This window comes from Pantherophis guttatus, chromosome 1, assembly GCF_059756535.1.
Source record: "Pantherophis guttatus breed Tessera chromosome 1, ASM5975653v1, whole genome shotgun sequence".
Classification (NCBI taxonomy): domain Eukaryota; kingdom Metazoa; phylum Chordata; class Lepidosauria; order Squamata; family Colubridae; genus Pantherophis; species Pantherophis guttatus.
In genome coordinates this window covers 323618858-323642278 of record NC_142063.1, presented here as the reverse complement: position 1 = coordinate 323642278, position 23421 = coordinate 323618858, and the positions used below count along the sequence as shown (strand labels likewise).

General features: G+C 43.2%; 1 protein-coding gene across 2 annotated transcripts; it reads left to right on the top strand.

Annotated features, from left to right (window-relative positions):
* The first annotated feature begins 25 nt into the window (after positions 1-25).
* LOC117667626 (uridine-cytidine kinase-like 1) lies at positions 26-22962 on the top strand. 2 transcript variants are annotated; one of them, XM_087883358.1, is made up of 16 exons: positions 26-1572; positions 12621-12780; positions 13300-13499; positions 14010-14116; positions 14279-14449; positions 16384-16455; positions 16671-16860; positions 17400-17461; positions 17893-17909; positions 19161-19259; positions 19514-19607; positions 19823-19885; positions 20838-20960; positions 21069-21176; positions 21397-21553; positions 21816-22962. In XM_087883358.1, exons 2-16 carry the CDS (start codon positions 12725-12727, stop codon positions 21887-21889), a joined length of 1593 nt encoding a protein of 530 aa, XP_087739484.1. In that variant the 5' UTR covers positions 26-1572; positions 12621-12724; the 3' UTR covers positions 21890-22962. The 2 variants fall into 2 exon arrangements, with proteins under 2 accessions (XP_087739484.1, XP_087739485.1); XM_087883359.1 differs by lacking the exons at positions 26-1572; positions 12621-12780 and adding an exon at positions 12946-13074.
* The last annotated feature ends 459 nt before the right edge of the window (positions 22963-23421 follow it).

Genomic DNA, 23421 nt, shown 5'->3' with positions numbered 1-23421 from the left:
ACACCCTCCGGACCTGCCGTTTCCCATCTAGCGCAGGTGATTCCCACTGAGCGATCGAGGAAGCGGAGGAAGTTTCCGACACGGGTTGGCACCACTCGGTGCCTTCCTGCACCCGGACTGTCCTCTAGTCTAAGCCGACCTTCCGTGGTTTGTGGGGCAAAACCGAGCAATCTCGTGTCGACTCCTCTGCAGGATGAGAGCAGCCCGGCTGCGAAAAGGCTTCCCTGGAAAAGCGCCCCTGTTCGATTCAGCCGGAGGCCATCCGGGACCGCACGGAGAGCCTTTAAAGCCATACCTCCGATCCCTTAGGTGGACGCAGCCCTCCGGACGGATGCAAAACAATCATCGCAGCTTTTCCTCGGCGACGGACGGCCGCCTATCTTAGAGGGATGATGGGATGGGAAAAGTCGCGGCCGCCGTCTTCCCCAAAAATAGCGGAGAACACGAGGAGTGCCGGCTGGATAGGATCAGCTATTAACAGACGGGTCTTCTCACTTTCATTGGAACCGCAACGAGACTCACCATAGGTCGCTGTCGAAGGAAAAGCCAAGGGAAGAGCTAGGGCGAAGTTGGAAACCAACCGAGGATCGCTCTAGGGCAGTGTTTCTCAACCTTGGTAGCTTGAAGATGGGTGGACTTCAACTCCCATAATCCCCCAGCCAGCAGCGCTGGCTGGGGGATATTGGGAGTTGAAGTCCACCCATCTTCAAGCTTCCAAGGTTGAGAAACACTGCTCTAGGGAGTGAGAAGCAGATCACATTTTGTGTAGTAGATTAATCAAGGGGATCGGGATTTCTTCAAGTTCACAAAGCGAGAGTTCTCCCTGAGCCAAAGAGGAATTCGCCGGAGGTGCCTTAGGATACAGGAAGATTCAACTTCTCTTGCCTCTAAGCATTCCGGGTGTCAGCCCTGCGAGGTAGACCAAGACAGGAAACGGTCTGCGCAAGTTTGACTAGAACTATAGAGCAGTAGATGATAGTAACAGAATCATGAAAGCTCGACTGCGTTTGCCTTTCCTACCTCTGATACCCCAGTGAATTAGTGTGAAACTAATTTCTATTTTCGGGGCTTAAATCTGCTTTTGTTTCTCTAACGTCTCTGCATATTTACAGTACTCCAGGATCGTTTCTGTGGTTCTCTGCATCAGGCGGCTGGGGCAGTAGCCCTTCCTCTCCAGGAAACAGAGCTGCCCGGCTGGGCTTCCCTTCCCCATGGGCCCTCTTGGGTCCTCTATTTCCAGCTTAGTCGATCCAGAAGCCCCCCCAGCTGGGTCGGTTAAGGTGAGACTCGAGAAGGACAGGCGGTGGATGAGCAAGGCTTCGTTTGCTCTCTGGACGAAGGCTGAGATGAAGGGAGCATTTTGGCACTGGGGGTGCTGGCAGATGCAAAGTTGCTCGGTGGTCTCCCTTCCCAGCTGCGAACAAGGGGGCACGGATCATCGGGCACCCACGAGCAGGATTTCCATCAATTCTGTCATTCCGCTCGGAGCCACGAAGTCTTTCTTCCAGGACTTGGAGCGTCGGGCGGCTGAGTAGGAACGCCGAGCGCTGGGAGAAGAGCCGAGCATCCGAGGTGAGTAAAGGATTCTTGCTGCAAATAGAGCCGGCCGATCTTGCTGGGAAGTCGCTGAGCGCTTGCTGGCACTTGGGGCCGAGATGTTTCGACGAGCAGTTTCTGAAAAGATCGGACTCGGGCGAGGAGCAGACGGGCGCGACAGAGAAGGGTTTGCTGATGGAAAGGTAGCAGTGTGGTACCGCATCCGAAGCCATTGACGGAAGAAGCGGTGGGGCTGTGGCGGTGGGGAGGGCCTGATAATCAGGGGGGCGTTGTTTTTCGGTTAAGCCTCCCCCCCCCAGTTCTGCATGGCTGCTGTGGGAGATGGCGCGATCTCTTTCTCGGAAGGCATTGCTCCGTTGGTTGGACGAATTAATGGACCAAAAAATCTTCCACTTCTTTGGTGAGGCAGCCGCGCTGGATGAAGCTGAGCAGTCGATGCCTCCTGGGTGGCACTGCATTCCCACAGCAGGCTTAACCCAGCCCAGGAAAGATTTAGCAGCCTTACTGGCAGAATATGTTGAACTTGATTGGCATAAGCCAGTTATTTTTATTTTTAATTATTTATCGTCATCGTCGGTACTTGGAGTGGGGTGCGAATCTAGTGTGTGTAATGTTTTTTAATGGTTCGAGCAAGGCCTTGAGCAAATCCAGAGGTTCCGTAGATGCAATAAGCAGGAAGGTCGCATTATGCCACCGCACCCCATGATAGCAGGCAGGAAAGACGGCTTCCTTTTTCTACAGCGATTTTTAAGGCAAACCGGTCCCGCATTTCTCTACACACTCTCTCTCTCTCCCCCCCCGCCCCTCCAAAGAGGCCGACCCTCCTTCAAGGTTGGGACTCAAACAAGACCAGCCGTTGAAAGTTGACCCAGCTTGGCAGACAGAAACCTTTGGATATCTCCGGGCAGCGGTGCCCAAATCCAAGGCTTTTAAGGGCTTTCGGCTGATTCTTCTCGGGGGTCTACAACCCTCAGTCCGATTGCACTTCAGGAGCAAATGCCAGGAAGATTCCTGCAATAAGGCCGCCCGTCTAAAAGAGGAGCCTGGATAGCTCAACAGACTAAGCACTGTAATTTAACACCAGCTGTCTGCAATTAAAGTAAGATCGAATCTCGCCAGGCTCAAGGTTGACTCAGCCTTCCATCCTTTCTAAGGTAGGTAAATTGAGGACCCAGTTTGTGGGAGCAATAAGCTGACTTTGTATAAAAATATACAAAAGTATGAAGGCTATTGCTTAACGCATTGTAAGCCGCCCTGAGTCTCCGGAGAAGGGCGGCATATAAATCAAATTAAAAAAAAAAGAGAGAGACTTCACATTGGAGAGAGCCAAAGGCCGCTGGGGACTAGGAGGACAGTCGCAATCGAGGAAGCCCGAGCGCCTGGAGACCTGGCTGGCCAGGGCGGGGAGGCCTTTCCAGAGCCCGTGTGGAGCGAACGATCCGGGCCACCTCTGCTGCGGTCACGGGCGACTGGGTTGCAGAAGCGTCTCGGAGAACGAGCGCATTGTCTTTGGCACTAAAGCCATTGTGACTCCCTGCACCGGCGAGAGTGAAGACGACGGGAAGCCCGGCTCTGGATTGCAACCGCCGGTGCTCGGCTTCAGCACAACAGCCTTTGTCCTCCTCCCTACCTGGGGAAACCCGACGTCCGTCGCCATCGGATAATCATTCTTTACAAATCAAATAAACTATAAACTATAAACTATAAAGGAAGAAAAGAGCGAAAAGAGATTTCTTGCCCCTTTTAAAGCGAGTCTTTTTGTTTTGCGACCGAATAACGTAGGGTTTTTATCTGTAACACTTTTTTTGGTTAATGAATAAAAACCTGCAAGCATAAATTATTATAGTTCATCTGTAAAAGAATAATTTAACCCAACTCCTTTCAAAGGGGTGACAAAAATCATACCTTTAGTTAAATAAACCCCAATCTATTTAAACAATTTTAGTTTAATTCCTCTTTTCCATAAATGTTTCTAGACACAGATCTTGTTCCTTACAAGCCAGTTTCAGATAATCTTTTCCCCCTGAGAGACCATGAGAAATTTCCATGCTTTTGCTGATAAAAGATAGAACGTAATTTATATATATTTTAACTTACAATATTGTTGAAGCCTATGACATAATTCCAGAAGTAATTTTAATTTTTTTGTCCTAACATTTGTTAGGGATATTAAATTAATTTAAGTCTATTGTTCAGCCTGGGAATACTTTTAGCAAGGAAATGAACCTCTTTTAGTTTTTTTAATACTTTTGGATATTTTTATATCTAATGGGGAGCAGCTCCCTGGAGAATCTGTTGTGGTTTCTATAGTTATTTTATATACTGATATTAGTACTAGTTTACATTTATCTAGAAATTCAATCTTTTTAATTAATATCAGTAATCTACTTATATTTATACTTTATGCAATATTTTCATAAAATACCTACTTTTTACATTGCAAAATAAATTGATATATATTCTGGTTATATGATAAAATTATATCTTAGACTATGAGCTTCCTAAAAAAGATAATGACAATTCTTTTCTCCAGCTATTGAAACCTCCTTGATATCTTATTCTTTGAAACTCTTTTCCAATTCAAAAGATGGCTTCCAGGTCTGACATAGAGTATTAGTGACACAAGGGGAATGCCTGGCAATTATATTCTTTGTGCTTTAGCAAATTGATTGCAATTATATTTTTCATCTCATTAATTTGAAGCCTTTAAACATCTGGCCATTTTACTATATCTAGTCACATCTCTTCTGTAGTTATAGTTTGATATAGGTAAGCTATTCCACCCAATTTGAAGCATAAGACAATATTATATTTGGTATTTTTCTCTTATCCCTGAATGTTTTCTGTCCGTGACTTTGGAATTGGAATTCAGGATTTTAAAGTTCAATACCTAAGCAGTAGTATTTGACTGGGCTTCATTCAATGTCTTTGTGAAAAGCTGTGTAAGAGAAATATAAATGTTTTCAGGAGCACTTTTATTGGGATTCATGGGATCGTAGTTTAAAATAACTAAGAAATATTTATCCCAATGATAGAGAATGCTAGGAAAAAAATTAAATAAACCCATTCTAAACACCTGCATTTAAGATGCCAATCTCTGGATTGCTCTCTTACAAACACCCATCTTAATAGGTGATCTTTTAGATTTTCCTATTATTTATATCCAGAAAGCTTGCTGAAAATATCTGGTTTGTAATCAAAGATACTATACAAGTAGACATATTTTTATGTTACATCCTGCCTTCTCATAAATATGAAAATACTAAAACAAAATGTATTGTATTTTTAAAAATCCCTTGAAATTATCCACTTTAAATATTCCCCTGATTTGTGTGTGCATTCATTTGAACACTGAAATCAGGAAGGAAGAATTGAATACAACAAAAGGAGCAGAGTGAATTCTGTTATGAATGAAGGGCAAAACTTATATCCATTACACTGGTTACATGGGATATTAAAGGAGTGTTGGACTACCAAATCAATTTATGTTGATGCAAGCTCCTACTTATTACATGATGCCTGCTCCTTTAATGGTTAATAGAATTACTCTGTCTTGTTCCAAACAATAGTCATCATACTGTAAAGACAAAATAAGCATAAAGCAAAGGAGGAGGATATTTCAGATCAAAATTATAGTTCACACCCGTTCATGGCTGGCTGCTTAATCTTATTGGAGGAAGGCTTCCAAAATACTTTTTAATATACAAACCGGCTGCGGATAATAATTCATTTGGGAAAGGTCAACACGGGACAGCAGAAGGCTGGGAACAGTTTCCAAACTTTGGACAATAATGACAGATCTACCCAGGCAATGCAACTCAGTCAATGCTCAATTCTACAGAAAGATCTATTGACAGATTTAGATTAAAGTTATTCTCCCTTCTGCAGGGATAAAACCTGCCAGATACCAGATAGATAACTCATGGAGTTTTATATATTTAAAATAAACTTTAACAATTATGTATTTAAAGTAACAAATGCCAAGATGGGTGAGCACTTTCTAAGTAAACAACTGACAAATGACAGAAATATAGATCCAGAGATATCAAACAAAAGCCCAAGTAAATTAATCATGATGTTTGCAAGAAGAATCAAAACATGAATGAATCAGTAAAAATAAAAAAGTCTAGGACTAGGGGTGACATGATAACAGTGTTCCAATATCTAAGGGGCTGCCACAAAGAAGAGAGGAGGTCAACTTATTCTCCAAAGCATCAGAAGGCAAGACCCAACCTAGAAGGGGAAATTTCCTGACAGTTAGAACAATTAATTAGAATGACTTGCCTCCAGAAGTTGTTGGTGCTCAAACACTGGAGGTTTTTAAGAAGAGATTGGACAACTATTTATCCAAAAATGTATAGGGTTTCCTGCTTGGACAAGGCACTAGACTAGAAGACCTCCACAGTCCCTTCCAACTCTATTATTCTGTTATATATTAAATTAAATTAAAAACATCACAATTCACTTACTGTCTGCTTACTTACTGTGTCCTGTCTGCTATGGCACAAAGAGACTTTACTAAAAATTTCTGAGGGACCCATCCTTGTGATGTTGCCTCCTTCTCATTCTTAGCCAGCTGCAGAGTCAGTAAAGAGTTGCATTTAGTTTTTCCACTCTGGAACCCTGTTTTCCCTTCTTCTCCCAACACAAAACCTTCCACACAAAGCATTTAGGATGTTTCAGGGATGAACTTGAGGGTGTTGAAGCCATGGACAGAGATGTGTTCAGCTCTTATTTATGCATTTATTTGATATTTATATGGCTGCCTATCTCACAAATGTGACTCTGGGTGGCACACAATAAAATCAAACCAAAGAAAGAACAACCTTTTTAAAAATCCATAATTAAAAAAACTATCAATATTATTAAAAAGCTAGCAGAGAACATATTAACCATCTCATCAATTCACCACTTCCTTGAGACCCCCAATCCTGTTGACACAGCAATGTTTTGAGGGACTTCTGGAATGTTACTAAGGATGGTAGTAGACCGTAGTAGATGGGGAGAAAGATGTTTTACAGGGTAGGTGCCATGGCAGAGAAGGTCCATCTCCTCCGTCTCATCAGATGTAGCTCTTTAACAGATGAGGCTTGAAACTTACCTTTTCTGCTAGACCTAATGGGATGGGCAGATGTAATTGGAAAGAGACAATCCTTCAAATATAAGTAGCCAAGACTGTGGCAGAAATGCCTTCAACCTGTCTAGTTGCTGAACACTGTAGTCCTATGCCCCTTTTAGCTTTGGGCAGGAGAGATCTAGCCTTGTTCTCTTTGCACTACAATATCAAACTTCCAGATACATCTGTCATCAAGGAATTCAGCTCTTTGGTGTGTGTGTGTATGTGTGTTATATAATAATAATAAAAATAATTAATAATAATTTTATTGTCATTGTACGTGTATACACAGTATACCTATACGAAATTCACTTAACAGCCAGAGACCAGGTCCAACACACATAACAATCACCAAACACACTCCCACCCACCACAATTCCCCACCCCTAAACCACCCAAACATTCACACAACAGACCAAGTAATACTGTCCAACAGCTCACTGATGGTGGCCCTTTAGTTCATTGTTAAGTGCAATTATAGCTCCAGGATAAAAACTATTCAGAAAACATGTGGTCCGAGTTTTAATTGTTCTATATCTTCTGCCAGAAGGCAACAGTCCAAAAAAATTGTAAGCAGGATGGGAAGAGTCTCTGAGAATGTTATGCAACTTTCTCAAACAGTGAGATTTGAAGATGTCATCCAGGGCTGGAGTCTGATGATATTCTGGGCAGTTTTAATGATTCTCTGTAGAGCTTTTTTGTCCGCTACAGAGCTGCTCCCATACCATGCAAACATGCGGTATGTCAGGACACTCTCAATGGTGCTGCGATAGTAGGACAGAAGTAGATGCTGAGATAGATTTATCTTCCTGAGCATTCTCAGAAAATACAGCCTCTTCTGTGCCTTCTTCACAAGCATGTTAGCATTCATAGTCCATGAGAGGTCCCTCGAGATATAAATGCCCAGAAATTTAAAACTACCCACCCTCTCCACCTCCTCACCATTTATGTACAATGGTAAATGTACATCTCTCTTCCTCCTGAAGTCAATTATAAGTTCTTTAGTTTTTGTGGTGTTAAGTGTGAGATTATATATGAAAGCTGGAGAAAGTAAAGTGTGAAGAGTGTTTGAGGCATACACAGAGATGCAAAATGTGAGTGGATGGGTGAGGGCTATTTTCCTGACCAAAATCAAAGATCCAGAAAACACTGAGAGCTTCCTATGCTTTACAATCATTAGGGCTTTTGGGATGGCAGGGTGCATTCAGAACAAATATATTAATCTTCTATTTTTCTGATTGGACTATCATATGAATGAAACCAGCAGGAATCTATCATTGGCAGCAGTCAGCTGGGTAATTTTGGGCCAGTCATGCTTTCTCAGCCTAACGCATCTCAGAAGATTGTTGTGCGTAAATTAAGAGATGGGAGCATTTTATTATTTATCAAATGTATATGGCCACCCATCTCAAAATATAATGCACCAAATATATATAGTATGCCTTGAATTGGCCAAAACCAAGGCTCAAAGAAAATAAAATACAGTAATCTGTGAAATCCCAGGAGTCCTATCAGAAGCAGCAGACAGTAACTAATTTCTTAAAGCTAGATAAATTTTTTAAAGAGTTGAACCCTCAATGTTACCCTATCATACATTGAAGGGAGCAATTAATGACTGGTTTTCCCTTTGGCAAGTAATGCAGGGTTGGAGGGTAGAGGGCAGCAGTGAATCTATCAATTACCACTGTGAAATTAAATTATGTGAGTCAAGAAACACTACTTGGCTTGGTGCTGAGGTGCAGTAAAGATTCTGAGGCACGGCAATTTATACCGATATAGTTTTCTTTTGAATGAAACATGGAAAAAAACACGCTAATCTGACTTTGAGGAAGACCCCACTGATTTGTTGCATTACCATGATCTTGCTCAGAAATACTGTTATTTATTTAAGTTCATTATACAGTGACAGCCAAAGTAAACTTTCGAATAGCATCACCAATCCCCTAGTATTAAAGATCAAGTTTCCCCGACTAGGCATTGTACCTGAGAGTGACATGACCTCTTGTATTTTTTTTCCTGGTGCTTTATGTATAGGTATTAAGCATAGGTAAATACTTAATAGAATACCATTAATAACAATAGCACTCGGTTGCTAGACAAAAGGATTTGAATGTGCTTTGAATATATATGATATGGTAAATATTTTTGTCCAGAAATGCTTTTTTAATACAGTATTTAAAAATGTCACCAATCAGTGTTTATTAATCTTATTTGGTCCTCAAAAAACTCATATCTAGTGACTAGGTTCAGATAATACACTTAATCAGACCAATACAAAACCTAATAATTGTATTTGCATTGTATCTTTTCTTCACTTTAACCTTCTCGTAACACATTGAACCCTATTCAGTCACAGACCCAAAGATCCATTTATGTTGATGATCAAACCATTCACAACAAAAGTTCTTCACTCCATTCTGAGTTTGCAACAGTATAAATGCAAATGGGTTTATCCCCCAAAGCCCAATTCCTTCTGCAAGAACCTCTTTTATCCTTGAAATTATGTCTTCTTCTCTGGATCTCACCCCCACTCCTATTTTTCTGAGTCAATAAACGTGGCTACTAGTTTACCAACCTCGAAGACTCATTCTAGTGCCATCTGTCCCTTGTTTACAAAATGGTTGTCACTGGTGTGAAAATTAGAGATTTCTATCTAATCAGCTTCAACATTAGAGGAATAAGAACTTCTTTCAATATATTTAAAGCATAAAACTAGGCAGAAAAACTGGTTAGATACTAGATGCTGCCTGTCAGTGCTGAATCCTGGTGACTGCCTGTACAAGTCACTGCAGTTTTGTTGCAAGATTTCAGAAGTGGTTTGTCACTGCCTCCTTCCTAGGCCTGTGAGAGAATAACAGGCCCAAGATTACACAGCTGGCTTTGTGCCTAAGGCAGGACTACAGGACAACAGCAGTTGAGACAGATATTTCCATTGCTAAACAATGCAGTCCTAAAATGTGGTGTTGTGTGATCGCTTTGCTTACAAATGACAATCCCTGCAGTTTCTGTGCTACCATTAAGCAAATTAAGCGAGGATCGTGGTTCATTAAGCAATAACTATCTCACAACTTCTTGCCATTTTCCAAGAATCAAAATCAGTGGGGAGGCTAGCAGGAAGTTGCAAGTCCAAATGGTTTGCAAGCATTTACCAAGAAGTTCATTACCTTAGTAAATTCTAGCTAGGCCTCTTTCTGTATTGACATGTAGAAGAAATCTTTGGAAGATTATTGTTCATCACATATAGGAAAAGCCACTTCTTCTAGTAAAAAAAAAACACAATCTTTTTAGAGATTTGTATATCAAAGCAAGCACCTTGAATTTAATTTGGAAAAATATGTGTAAGCAATATAGTTTTGCCAAAATAAATGAAAATGTTGAGAAGCATCCAACAGATCATGGTTGTCACAAATGTGTTTTTCAAAAGGCAACTGGGCTTTTTTGTTTTTTTCCTTGAAAATGTTTCGCTTCTCATCCAAGTTCACAACATTTTCAAAGAAAAAACAAAAAAAGTCCGGTTGTCTTTTGAACAGGATCCCAATCAATCTTAATAACTTCATTTCACTATTAAAAATATAGAGGATAGAAATAAACCTTGTGACACTTAACAGCTCAATAAATGGAACACAGCCATAATATTCAAGACAATGTTCAGGAAACAACCTTTGAGATAGGAGTAAAACAAAAACAAAGCTGCACTTTCAATATCCAGCTCAAGACAGTGTATGAGAATTATATAAAATGGTAATTAGACATCCAGAGAAATAAGCTTTGCTGAAAGAAAATTGGAATTGTATCCAGGAAGGAAAAAATCTTCTCACCAACCTTTAGATTTAGAATGTTTTGAAACCGTTCCCAGGAATATATATATGGAATAATTATTGGTACTGAAAATTCAATTTGTCTCTAGTTTGAGGTCAGCATGCCTTAAACCAGAGGTGTCAAACTCACGGCCTGCGGACTGGATGCGTCATATGCTGGCCATGCCCACTCCTGGTTTAGCAAAGGGGAAAAAAGTTCCGATACATCACATGATGATGGCGTGACATGAGTTTGACACTTCTGCCTTAAACAATTAATTGCAAGAGAACAATTGGTGGATAGGGATATATCTGTCTGCTGCTTGCAGATACTCCAGAGGTCATTTGGTTGAGAATCAAACCACTGGACTTAGATAGGTCTTGCCCTGCTTCATCATGGCTAGTATGTAATGATATGGAAGCTCAAGTCTTGTTTAAGAAGAATGAACATGATTTTTCCAAAAGTATCTTTTCTTTTAATCAATTGAAATATTAACAAAAATGATATTGGATAGGATTATACACTGTGCTATGCCATAATGCAGTGCTGGCTGAGGGATTCTGGGAGATGACACATCTTAAAGTTGCTGAGGTAGAGAAACAGTGCCCTAATACATTTGCTTGATGTTAGTTTAAATGTTGTGTAACTTAGGACATTCTCCCATTAGTGATTCAATGTTTGAAAGAATACTTTGTTGTTGTGCCAAAGTGAGGGGAGACTTTATAACACTCTTTATCTGTGATGGCGAACCTATGGCATGTGTGCCGGAAGTGGCACACAGAGCCATCTCTCCAGGCACGCCAGCTGTCGCCCGTTGCTCTTTTGGGTTCCGGTGTGTACATGCGTGCCAGCCAGCTGGTCTTTGCGCATGCGGGAGTGCCGGAAACCGGAAGAGCAGCTCCCCGGCATGCATGGACGCAGCAGGAAGCTGACCTTCCAGTTTCTTGCATGCGCATGTGCACTGGCCAGCTATCTTCGTGTGCACATGCGCACCAGAAACTAGAACACCATGTTCCTGGTGCGCATGCGCACGCTGGAAGATGGAAGCTCAGCTTCCTGGTGCGCACATGCCTGTTGGAAACTGCTCTTCCATTTTGCGGCGCTCCTGTGCGTGCACACTGCAGAGCTGCTCTTCTGGTTTATGGCGCACCCCCCTGCTCCCTTTTTGGCACTCAGTGCTGAAAAGGTTCACCAACACTGCTCTATATGACTGGATGGTGCTATGAAGACACCATAAGTTGCCAGCAGAGAAATAGCCTTAGTTACATTGTTAGAAATTTATATAATTATCATCAAATCACAGCTTTTGGTTTTTCCATAATAATATGAACAAGTCATTTCTATAAAGAGCTATCAATCTAATCTATAAAACCCAAAGTCAAAGTTACAACTCTCTTATAACTCTATCTAGCTTAGCACCCAGGTACCTGCAGGACTATCTGCCTCAAATAATCAGGGGAGAGAGGGGACATTGATACTTTCCCCTAATACAGGGGTGGGCAAATATGGCCTCTTTATGACCTGTGGACTTCAACTCCCAGAATTCCTGAGCCAGCTTGGCTGTCTCAGGAATTCTGGGAGTTGAAGTCCACAGGTTGTAAAAGGGCCACAGTCGCCCACCCCTGCCCTAATAGCAATTACCATATGGAATATTTTTCCAATGGAGATTTGGATAGCACAATCCCACCTTTCAGGAAAGCAGTTAAAATGGAGAGAATAGTGAATATTTCTTATTTTACTAATAACTACATCACTTATGGCTGCCACGACAGATAACCTTCACTCCCTTCCCTTCCCTCTTTCATACCTAGCTGTCACATGCCTTCTTCCCCCTCCCTTTGAACACCTAGCTGTGACATTACACTTTTTAAAAAAAAAATGTTTATTCCGTGAATTATTAGACGAAGCGGACGATGAAAGTTACACCATGTGTCTAGGTGTTCATTTTGGCTGTCACTCAGACAGTCGGCAGATGAAAAAAGGGTCGCTTATTTCAATCCCCCTCCATAAGGAGCGACCGGCCATCCGCACAGATCTGGAAAATGGCGTCCCCAAGGGGGAAAGCTCGGAGCCTCGACAATAAGATCCGCCCCTCTGTCTCTCTCGTCTTTTCTTCTCTATGGTCTTCCTGGACCTTGACGTTTCGCAGTGCAGGGGCGGCGTCGGCAGTGCCAAACAAGGCGAGCCACGCCTCGGCCTTCTCCCGGCAAGCTGTGCGGCTGCAGGCAGAGGACTGGCGGGAGCGTGGCCGAGATGGCGTCTGCGGACGGCGTGGTCGAGGAAGCTGTTCCGGCTGCGCGGCGCAGCAGGTGAGGAGGAATCAAGGGCGGGTAGAGCGAGCGCAGGCGGGCATCGCAGGCGGATCCCGAGCGAGTTCGGTGCCGTCCTTTGTCCGGCTCCCCTTGGAAAGTCCCGTCCGCCACCTCCCGGTTTAAAATTTCCTCTCCACAGTCACGGCCACGTACTTCTTCCGCCTCTCGTTGCATTGCCTTAGTAGCCCTTCCTAAGCTCGGAGAGACACGTTGGGAGAGCGGAGCCCCGGATGCTTCCGGAGACGTGGGGCATGACAGGGTGGGGCGGATTGCAGGTGGCTGGGATGAATGGTGTGAATGAGTTTTTAATGTTTTTAATTTTTCAACGTCTTTTTATAATGATTTTTTAAATGTATTGTGAGCCGCCCTGAGTCTTCGGAGAGGGGCGGCATATAAATTAAATTAAATTAAATTAAATGAAGTGCAGGAGAAGCTTGCACCATGCATGATTTCTTTTGTCGGGCGGGGGCGAGATAGTCTTCCCTAACAATGTGTCGGTTTTTCCCTCCGGCTCAGCGGGAGCAGAGGAGCCGCCCTCAACAGCCTTGTCGGCCGCTTGCCGCTCACGCCGGCGCTTTCCCCACGGAAAAGGACCACCAGCCAGTCGAAAACGGAGCCGCCGCTGCTTCGGACCAGCAAGCGCACCATCTACACGGCTGGGCGGCCGCCCTGGTACAACGAGACTGGCACTCCTTTCAAAGAAGCCTTTGTCATTGGTAGGAGAATCCTTTTGTGGCTGCTCCTTTTGTCCTGTTAGGTGGGGGGAGGATCTGCTTGAAAATCCTTACGAAATTTATCCAGCAACTGGGAGCTGACAACTGGAAGTGCCAGTTTCCCCTACTGGTTTCTAATTTTCTGTACCATATTTCCCCTCCCGCCTTGAAAAGTTGCAGCTTCTTGCATAGAATGAGAGTATTATACTGAAATAAGGGTGTTTTTTTTTATTTATTTAAATCGGGTACTCTGCTGGTTTTGGCCATATTGGTAGTACCACGCCTGCTGGGTTTAGTTGTAATGTGCTATGTGGGCCACATCTATGCTTGCCACTCTGAGTAAGGCTGTTGGTGAGATCTGCATGCTGGCTTCTTTCCCACTAGGGAGGTTGAAGTGGAGATCATTGGAAATCCAGGCACACTAGACAGTAAAGAATAAGAAGTCTTAGGGCGGTTCCTCCAGATTGTCCTCTTCTCGTTAGCTTGCGTTAGTGGTGTTTTCGTCTTTCCCAGGCTTGTGTGGTGGCAGTGCGTCTGGCAAGACTACAGTGGCCAACAAAATCATTGAAGCACTAGATGTGCCTTGGGTGGTGCTCCTCTCCATGGATAGCTTCTACAAGGTGGGCTGGTTAAAATATCTTGGCCCAACTCCCTCAACTCCACCCCTCTCAAAGGCCTCAGAGATGGGAAGAAGTGAGAAAATTGAAGTCTAGGAAACACCTCTAAGTACTGATCCAGTCTGTTCTCTTCCCTGTTTTCTGATGTCTCTGGTGCTCTTCCAGGTGCTGAACAAAGAACAGCAAGAGCAAGCTGCTTGTAATGAATACAACTTTGACCATCCTGATGCCTTTGATTTTGACCTGCTCATCAGTGTCCTACAGAAGCTGAAAGAGGGCAAGAGCGTTAAAGTTCCTGTTTACGATTTTACCACACATAGCCGAAGCAAGGAGTGGGTATGTAGGTGCAGGAGGATGTCCCGCTATTCCTAGCAATTTTTAGAAATTAAAAGGCTTCCCCCCCACTCTTTTCTTTGAGGCTGAATTAGCCCCATAAGGTATTCGTGACCTGGTATCCTGTAATTGGCTAAAACTGCACGAATACATAGAATTTTGGTTGGAAGGGTTGTTATAGGCCAGATGCAAGTCACCCAAGCTCCTCTAGAGAGTGCAGAATCATGGCTCCAAGGATCACCAATAGTGAAAATTTCTAGGAGTGGTTCACATGTGGAAGCCTTAGATTCCTCATTTGTGAGGTAGGTTTTCTGTTCTAACGTGGAACTGAAATATCTCCCTAAAATGACTGTATATTTTTTACATAAAGACATTGAATTGATCTGCCTCAATGTTTCTCAACTGTGCGGACTTCAGCTCCTAGAATTCCCCATTCATTCCACATATTTTCAAACTGCTGAGGTTGAGAAACTCTTGCTCTACCTTATCAGTTTAGTTTCTTCAGCTATGGGAAAAAGGAGTTTCTCACAATCAGGAAAAATAATGCAACCTGATTCTATCCCTGTTTTTATAAAAAGGACTATTTGTGCACTTCCCATTTATTTCATTACAACTTCTTTCAGTCGATGAAAATAATGTAGTGTTTAAATTAAAAAGATGTTCTTTATCTTAGCTACTACGTTTCCCTGAATTGGCAGACATTTCTGCTTTTGGAGCCTGATGAGGTTCAAATGCTGCAGGATCCTTTGGAAGGAAAACTGCATTTGACTAACTCTATTCACAGAATACAGTAGGGATGTGGTGTACGCAGCACAGTAGGGATGCGGTGGCTCAGTGGCTAAGACACTGAGCTTGTTGATCGAAAGGTCGGCAGTTCAGCAGTTCGAATCCCTAGTGCCGCGTAACGGAGTGAGCTCCCGTTACTTGTCCCCGTTTCTGCCAACCTAGCAGTTCAAAAGCATGTTAAAAATGCAAGTAGAAAAATAGGGACCACCTTTAATGGGAAGGTAACAGCGTTCCGTGCGCCTTTGGCATTTAGTCATGCCGGCCATATGACCACGGAGACGTCTTCGGACAGTGCTGGCTCTTCGGCTTTGAAACGGAGATGAGCACCGACCCCAAGAGTCAGGAATGACTAGCACATATGTGCGAGGGGAACCTTTACCTTTACCTAATCACAGAATGTCTCACTTTGTATTTTCTGTTCTAGTTCACGAAATGAATTCCATCTTGGTTTTTGAAATGCAAGTTTTTCTAAAGCAGTTTCTAAGTAAAATCAAAATAGAAGAATAGAATTGTAATATGATCTGAAAAGAAAGCTCACCAATATTTTTCTGATGTCATTAGTTGATTTTCTGAGTCCATCTGGAGTAGGTTATGCTGTTTTTGGTATGGTAATGTAGTATTCATTGAATGCCTGATCCATTTCATTTTGGGGACTGAAGACAGTTAATAGAATTATATTTCTGCTCATCAGTCTTATTTCCCCTACTTGCTAGTGTAGGGGGTCTGTAGGTGGAGGAAGTTAGCAATCTGAGGATGAATATATTTCATTCACTACAAGAAAGGTGGCCAATAGATAATATTTCTGGAATACAGTGGACTATTCCATTTTTGTTTAGGAGAAATGACTATCACCCTTTCCTGAAACCTGATGATCACAGGATGAAAATGGTGCTGCTAGAGGCTTTTTTGTCCGTAGTTAATTTGAGGGCTGTATCTCTACTCCATTAGCAACTATTACATTTGAAATTGTGGAGTCTTGCGGTACAAGAAAGAACTTAGTGTGAAAGGGAGGGCATCGTATTGGAATTGAGCTTGGTTCCTTGTAAGTAAGAAGTTTCCCTGTACCCAGGAAGAGTGTCTTAGATCTGACTTACTTCTGGGTTCTGATTTCTCTCCCTGGCTTTGATGCATTATTTCTCTTTTCTTTGCAGAAAACTATCTATGGGGCCAATGTAATTGTATTTGAAGGTATCATGTCATTTGCCAATAAGGAGCTTCTACAGGTACTAAATAGGGCAAAGATAACACACATGAGTAAGACATGGACCAACTTGGGTAGATGGGCTCCCTATTTAATTTGTATCATAAATGCATCTATTTGTGGGAAGCAACTTGTAAACGAGTCCCTCAAAGATGCAGGCATTTGAATAAGTTCTAAGATAAGGCTTTGCCCAGATGCCTGTGTCTCTAGTTTTTCCCTTCCTTGTGACTTCTGCAGCTCCTGGACATGAAAGTTTTTGTGGACACAGATTCAGATATCCGGCTTGTGCGGCGGTTGAAGCGGGACATCATGGAACGTGGGCGGGACGTGGCAGGTGTCATCAAGCAGTACAGCAAGTTTGTGAAACCAGCCTTTGAGCAGTACATTGAGCCTACAATGCAGGCGGCAGACATTGTGGTGCCTCGAGGTGAGAGGAGGAAGAGGAATGGCTGTTGATTTGTTCAAGGTGCAACATAGGGCTGTGTTATGTGCCAATACTCACTGTAGGATACTCGGGAATTTTGAGTATGAACACAGACAGAGTGCCCATTTCATGTCTAAATATGACTACAATTTAGTCTCCTGGTTTCTAGCCCAATATCTTAGCCACCACACCAAAAATGGTTCTCATAAAAGGTCGGAAAATTAATGAGGTTAAAAACAAATATTAATCTCTATGACCAAGGGAACCGTTTGCACCTTAAAGACCTTTAAGGAGTGTTTAAAAAACCAGACTGATTGATTTATGGCATATAGGAAATTAAAAAAAGATGAGACCTGCCATTGAGCTATGAACGGGAATGGTGAAATATTACCTAAAGCAGGAGTCTCCAACCTTGGCAACTTTAAGACTTGTGGACTTCAACTTCCAGAATTCCTCAGCTGGAGACCCCTGACCTAAAGTGCAGATATCAATACTTCAGAACCTCTTTGGTTTTTCAAACTTCCTTTTTTTTTTTCTTTCAGGTGGAGAGAACTTTGTGGCTCTGGACTTGATTGTTCAGCATGTTCATAGCCAATTGGAAAAGGTGAGGAGAAGTAGTCTTGGGGAGGGAGAAAACATCACTGCTGCAGAAAGCCCCATTCCCACATGGTTACTCCTCCTTGTTGCCCAGTATCTGCTTTTTGTTATTATAGCCCAAAGGATTATTCACTCCCTGCCAAGAATTTATCCTTTCCCCATATCCTGGAAAGGCATCCAATTCCTGGCCGTGGCTCATGGGTGTCCCTAGAATTCTTCCACTCCCGATGGCCCCACCTACCACATGGTTTTTGTCCCCAAATTAGTAAGCAATAGGGAGTTGGGGAAGAATGGCGCCACCATTTTATTATTTTAGGCTTGGCCTTGGGGCAAATGTTGCTGTGTGCAGTGACCGGCTGTTCTGTTTTGTTTCACTTCCCACTACTCCCTGCCTTGTAATACTGCCTCCCGGTGTGGGCTCCTCCTCCTACCGCCCAGCGTGAAATCACAGTCAGGTATGGTGGCACCCTTAAAGAAATAGAGCTAGATCCTTCCTCCTCTTCTCTTCTCTCCCCCACCTTCTTCATCTTAGTATTGTTCTCTGACACCCATCAAGCCAGCCAGTGGGAGAGCAGCTGGGTGTTGGGGAAGAATAGCTGGCAGTATCTGGTGGGAATAGGCAAGGAGGTCAATACAGGCAATTGTTTAGGCTGAAGATTCGCTAATGGGCATGTGCAAATCTCTGGCCGCTTTGGAATCTCACTAGAGCATGTTAGATTTGTGCTCTTTTTACTGACAGTTCAACTTTGCTGTCTTTCTTTAGAATCAGACTTCTAAGTAGAGCTCTCAGGAAGGGTGCTGCTTGATAGTCTCACTTTCTCCTCCATGGCAAGGAAATACTCATTGCCAACGCTATTATTTTGTGTATTATAATAATATACACAATAATATATGGGGCTGCATTGAATGGGGTTTCAATACATTTTACATTCCAGTCACATTTCCACAAGTGTAATTTGCATACCAAAATGGTATGCCTTTCTAGCGAGGTTGAGATGGAGAAAGAGGAAGTTCATTCAGTTGTTTAAGACTACTTGCAGTGAGCTACTGGATCCCAGCTGCTCTCCCTGTTTTGGTACTGTGGGAGCGTTCTGCTGTTCCTCTGCCCCATGTCTCAGGCAGGAAGCTGCTGCCTTGTTGCCCCTCCTAACGCACTCTGTCTATCTGTCTCTCTTCTGTCCTGCTGGGCCTGGGCACCTGCATCAGAGGAAGCTACGCTGGCATATGTGAGGACACTTGGTCTCCTTTGGCTATTTCCTGCTGCACCTTCCTCTCCTTGTGTACTGTGTTCCATTTTGAGGGGATGGTGGGAATGGAACAAGGCTGGGGGGGGAGTGTCTTTCTGCTCCTGTGCTCCTGTTTTTTAATCCAGTAGTAGAAAGATAACTTAGCTGTGCCTGACTTTCAAGAGTGGGCATTGGAGACTTTGGTGTGCTGTTATTGCTGAGTGAAGTTAGAGCAATTTATAATTGCTCATAAGCGGTTTCACTCCTAGGTTACACTATTTGTCTTAGAAGCAGGGAGGGGAACCTGAATTTTCAGAATTTATTTTGGATCCAATTTTGTTTCTTTGTGCACAAATGTTGGGAGGCGGGAGGGACCATATGAGCAGAAACGATATTTTGCATGCAGAGCTGTTATTGTAGGGCCAGCAGATATATTTGTTTTTTTCTTCCATGTGACTCATCATTCTTATTTTTGCACAGAGCAGCCTTGGCCTCTGCTCATCAGGGACAACCATTGCCAACAACCTTAAGTGTCTTGGAGAGCACACCGCAGGTTCGGGGGATGCACACTATTATCAGGTACTAGGCAAGATATATCAGTGGGGGTATGCTTGCCTCTGAGACAGGCTATAGGCCTTTGGAGAGGGAAAAATCCAACAGTTTGTGTTTCAGCAGCTACAGAGGAACATGAGAGCTGCTTAAGGAAAAGACGGGTTTCATGGGCGAATGCAGACCTATCAAAAGTCAATGGGGACAGGCTTGCTTTAGATAAAGACGTTTTCTGGGATGGAAGCCTAGCATGGAATAATATTACTTTTACTTCTACTTTGCAGGAACAAGGACACTAGCAGGGATGAATTCATATTCTATTCCAAGCGCCTCATGCGGCTGCTGATTGAACACGCCCTTTCCTTTCTACCACTCAAGGTATGTGCTTCTCCCACTCATTTAAGATCACACACAAATACTTATCTTACAATTGCCAACAGAGATGCCACAGACCGTCTAACCTTCTATCTGCATATGGGGTGATTCTTGTGTTTTTTGGTTCAAGCATGCCTCAGCAAGTAGCCTTGTGTGGTTGCCGATTTGGCCTTGTCAGCTCCTACTGCTCCTACCGACAATTGTCTTGACTTTTTCAGCCAGTAACTGTAGAGACACCACAGGGGACAATTTATGATGGAAAGAGATTTCACAGGCAGCGGGTGAGTGATTTTTCTTTTTATTGCCTCAAAGAGGTAGTATCTTTGTAGGACAGAATAAGGAAAAGGTGGTGAATAGACTAATAGAATAATAATAGAATAATTGGAAAGGACCTTGAAGGTCTTCCAATCCAACCTCTTGCTCAAGCAGGAAACCCTATACCAGTGATGGCAAACCTTTTCCAGACCGAGTGCCCAAAGAGCGCGCATGTGCGTGTGAATGCGTGTGCGCAAACCCCCAAAGTGCAATGCCCGTGTGGGCCCCCCCTGCATGCACCCCACCCCTGCACGCATGCATGCCCCGCCACCTGTGCATACGCAGCAGAGACCCAAAGACCAGCTGGCTGACAGGAGGCACGTGCACATGCGCGGCGGAGCTGAGCTGGGGGAATGGCTTGCATGCCCACAGAGGGCGCAGCGTGCAACCTCTGGCATGTGTAGGTTCGCCATCACTGCCCTATACCATTTCATACAAATGATTGTCCAATCTCTTCTTAAAAACATCCGGTGTTGGAGCACCTACAACTTCTGGAGGCAAGTTGTTCTACTCATTGTTTTGTCAGGAAATGTCTCCTTAGTTCTAGGTTGGTTCTCTCCTTGATTAGTTTCAAGGAATTGCTTCTTGTCCTGCCTTCAGGTGCTTTGGCGAGTAGGTTGACCCCTTCTTCTTCATGGCAGCCCCTTAGATATTGGAACATCACTATCATGTCAGCCCAGTCCTTCTTTTCATTAAACTGGTGAAAATCAGTCTGTTTTCTACAGATTAGGCCTTTCAGCAAGTCTTGCTTAGAAAAGTCTACTTTGGTTAGTAGCTGCTGGAAATGCAGCTGGGATGTTCTTCATGCAATCAAGGCCTCCGTCACTGTGTTACAAACACATAGTGTTTTGCAGCATTAGATTTAAATGGTTGCTTTTGACAAAGATCTTGAAAGAAAGATGTTTTCCCCTTTTATAGATCACTGGAATCTCCATCCTGCGAGCAGGTGAGACCATGGAGCAGGCTCTTACAGCTGTCTGCAAAGATATTCGCCTGGGAAAAATTCTCATCCAAACCAACCATGACACAGGGGAACCTGAGGTGAAAAAATGGAATGGGGTCTTTTGGGAGGAGGGAGTTAGATAGTTTTGAGATGGGGCCGAGTTGTGGATAAGATTCTTCTTCTGAATTCTTTTCTGCTCTTGCCAGCTGCATTATCTCAGGCTGCCCAAAGAGATCAGTGAAGACTACGTCATCCTGATGGATAGCACTGTGTCTACGGGAGCTGCTGCCATGATGGCCATTCGGGTGCTATTGGTATGTTGAGGCCCCGTTACATGAGATGAGTGGTTGGTTGGTTGGAATTCTTCTGTTCTTGATGTTGTAAGCCAAGACAGACTGATGAATACAGCTAATATGGATTGCATACATGAGATTGATGATTAAAGGTGTCACTGAAAATGGGTTTGGAAAACAATTTGACCTGCAGTCTGGATGGAGTCATATAGGGACTTCTCACAAGTGCTGTATCCCGCAGGATCATGATGTACAAGAGGATAGGATCTTCTTACTGTCTCTGCTGATGGCAGAGATGGGAGTCCATTCTGTGGCTTATGCTTTTCCCCGTGTGCGTATCATCACCACAGCTGTGGACAAGAGAGTCAATGAGGAATTCCACATCATCCCTGGCATTGGTAAGCATTGCATTGTGGTTTTCTGACCCTCTGTTTTGCTCTGGCTGGTTTGGTGAGCTTGAGTGGCACAGATCAGGCATTGTCTACCTGTAGCATTCATGTTTTGATAAGTGATTTTGTTCGGCTGATTTAGCAATCATTTTTGTCTTAGGTGAGGACACTGTAGTCTGCAAGATTAACACTTATTGTTTGATGAAGTATTGTGGGTATTTCCGTGGGCTAGAATGCAACTATTACAAGCATGTAATTCATGTTTTATTAGGGAACTTTGGAGACCGTTATTTTGGCACAGATGCCACCATCCCCTGGTATGAGAATGATGACATGGATTGCTGACCTGATTCTGCTGGACAAGGCTTTATTTCTTGAATATTGGGTGTCTCTTCTTGGCTTGACTACAGGCATAATGCTATTGCCCTGGTCCTTTCTTTTCATAAGTACAAGCTTTACTAGACTTCTCAGCAGTGGTGCAATTTTGATAGCACTTCCTGCTATAATACCTATAAATACCTATAACAGTAACGAATGGAAACATTGCTGCTGCTGCTGCTACTACTACCTTCCCATTCACAGTCTCCTTCATATTTATTGGTATTTATTGCGGCATTTACTCCACTCTAGTACTGCTTCCCATGCTTTCTTTTTTTTAAAAAAAATGCAGTACCTTTATTATAAAATAGTATAAAGAATATAAGAATTCGTTTGAAATGTGACTTCACTGTGGGCAGCAGCATCATAGGCGCAAGCAGTGGAAGTGAGATGAGGCGTTGTTCTGGGAGGCTTCCAAGGCGTCCGGCTCCATTCTTCCTTCAGGGACCTTTCTCCTGGATTTGACTTCAGGAGGCTCCACGAAAGGATCTCTTTGGGTCACCTGGTTGCTTTCATCCAGCTTCCATGTGTAGCTTCAGCAGCATCTTGTTCCCCTATCAAGGATGTTGTAAGAAAGTGTATCCCTGCAAATCCATTGGATTTTTTCACTGGCCCGGTGAGCTACTTGTGCCCTTTTATATGTGTTTCCTCACTGGCTGATGTGCAATGCAAGCAGGCTTCTGCACGTTGGCCTGGGGTTCCTCTCTAAAATAATTTGATGCTGACTTATTCAGGATCCTGTGATTGTTGACAGCTGTGTATAAATTGCACTTGTCCTCCCTAATTCGTGACTGCACAAGCATTTGGGACCATAGTGTTGCTATAAGGGACCTCATGCTAGAGGCAAGTGCTCTATGCCTAAAGTCAATACTACTATTAGTGAAAGCCAGAGCTACATTTGCCTTCCAAACCAAAAGTGGCTACTGGCCTAACATTAGGCCCCCAACCTGCATTCCCTTATCCTGATCTGTTTTTCAGTACTGTACCCAGCTGACTTGTTTTTTTTTTTTAAATGCCATAATAAAAGATTTACAGCGCAACTTGGCTTTATCTCTTTGTAATTAGGATCTCTTAGCTGGATGTCTTTCAGGTGAAGAGTGGGAAATACGGGGATGTCATTTGCATCCTATTTGCTCAATCTATTTAATTTCACAAAAAGATTGAAAAAATCATAGTTGCAGAATAAAAATTAAATCATGCAATACAACTGAATTATAGAATATTTTAGAAGAGCTACAAATTGTAATTAGTGGCTGGGTGAGGTGTTGTACTGTTATCCAGTGACCAGGAGTTGAGCTCAGCTCTATGTCATCTAACATTGCTGCCAATATTCAAGGTTTGGTAAACTGAGGAGAGAAGGACACAAGCACTTGGTTACTAGATTGACACTGGCAGGATCTGTTGTTCAGTAGGAACAAAACTGTTGCAAAACAATGTCTCCAATCCCTACCCTCTTAGTCTAGAAGGAAATCATTGTATGAAGTGCCAGGAAGGCAATA

What these genes read in the sequence shown, in the direction of transcription:
- LOC117667626 (XM_087883358.1), top strand. Translation starts at nt 12,725, where the DNA reads ATGGCGTCTGCGGACGGCGTGGTCGAGGAAGCTGTTCCGGCTGCGCGG. An exon ending in AGACATTGTGGTGCCTCGAG is followed by an intron (nt 16,861 to 17,399) that starts GTGAGAGGAGGA and finishes TTTTTCTTTCAG; the next exon opens with GTGGAGAGAACTTTGTGGCT. An exon ending in CCACATCATCCCTGGCATTG is followed by an intron (nt 21,554 to 21,815) that starts GTAAGCATTGCA and finishes ATGTTTTATTAG; the next exon opens with GGAACTTTGGAGACCGTTAT.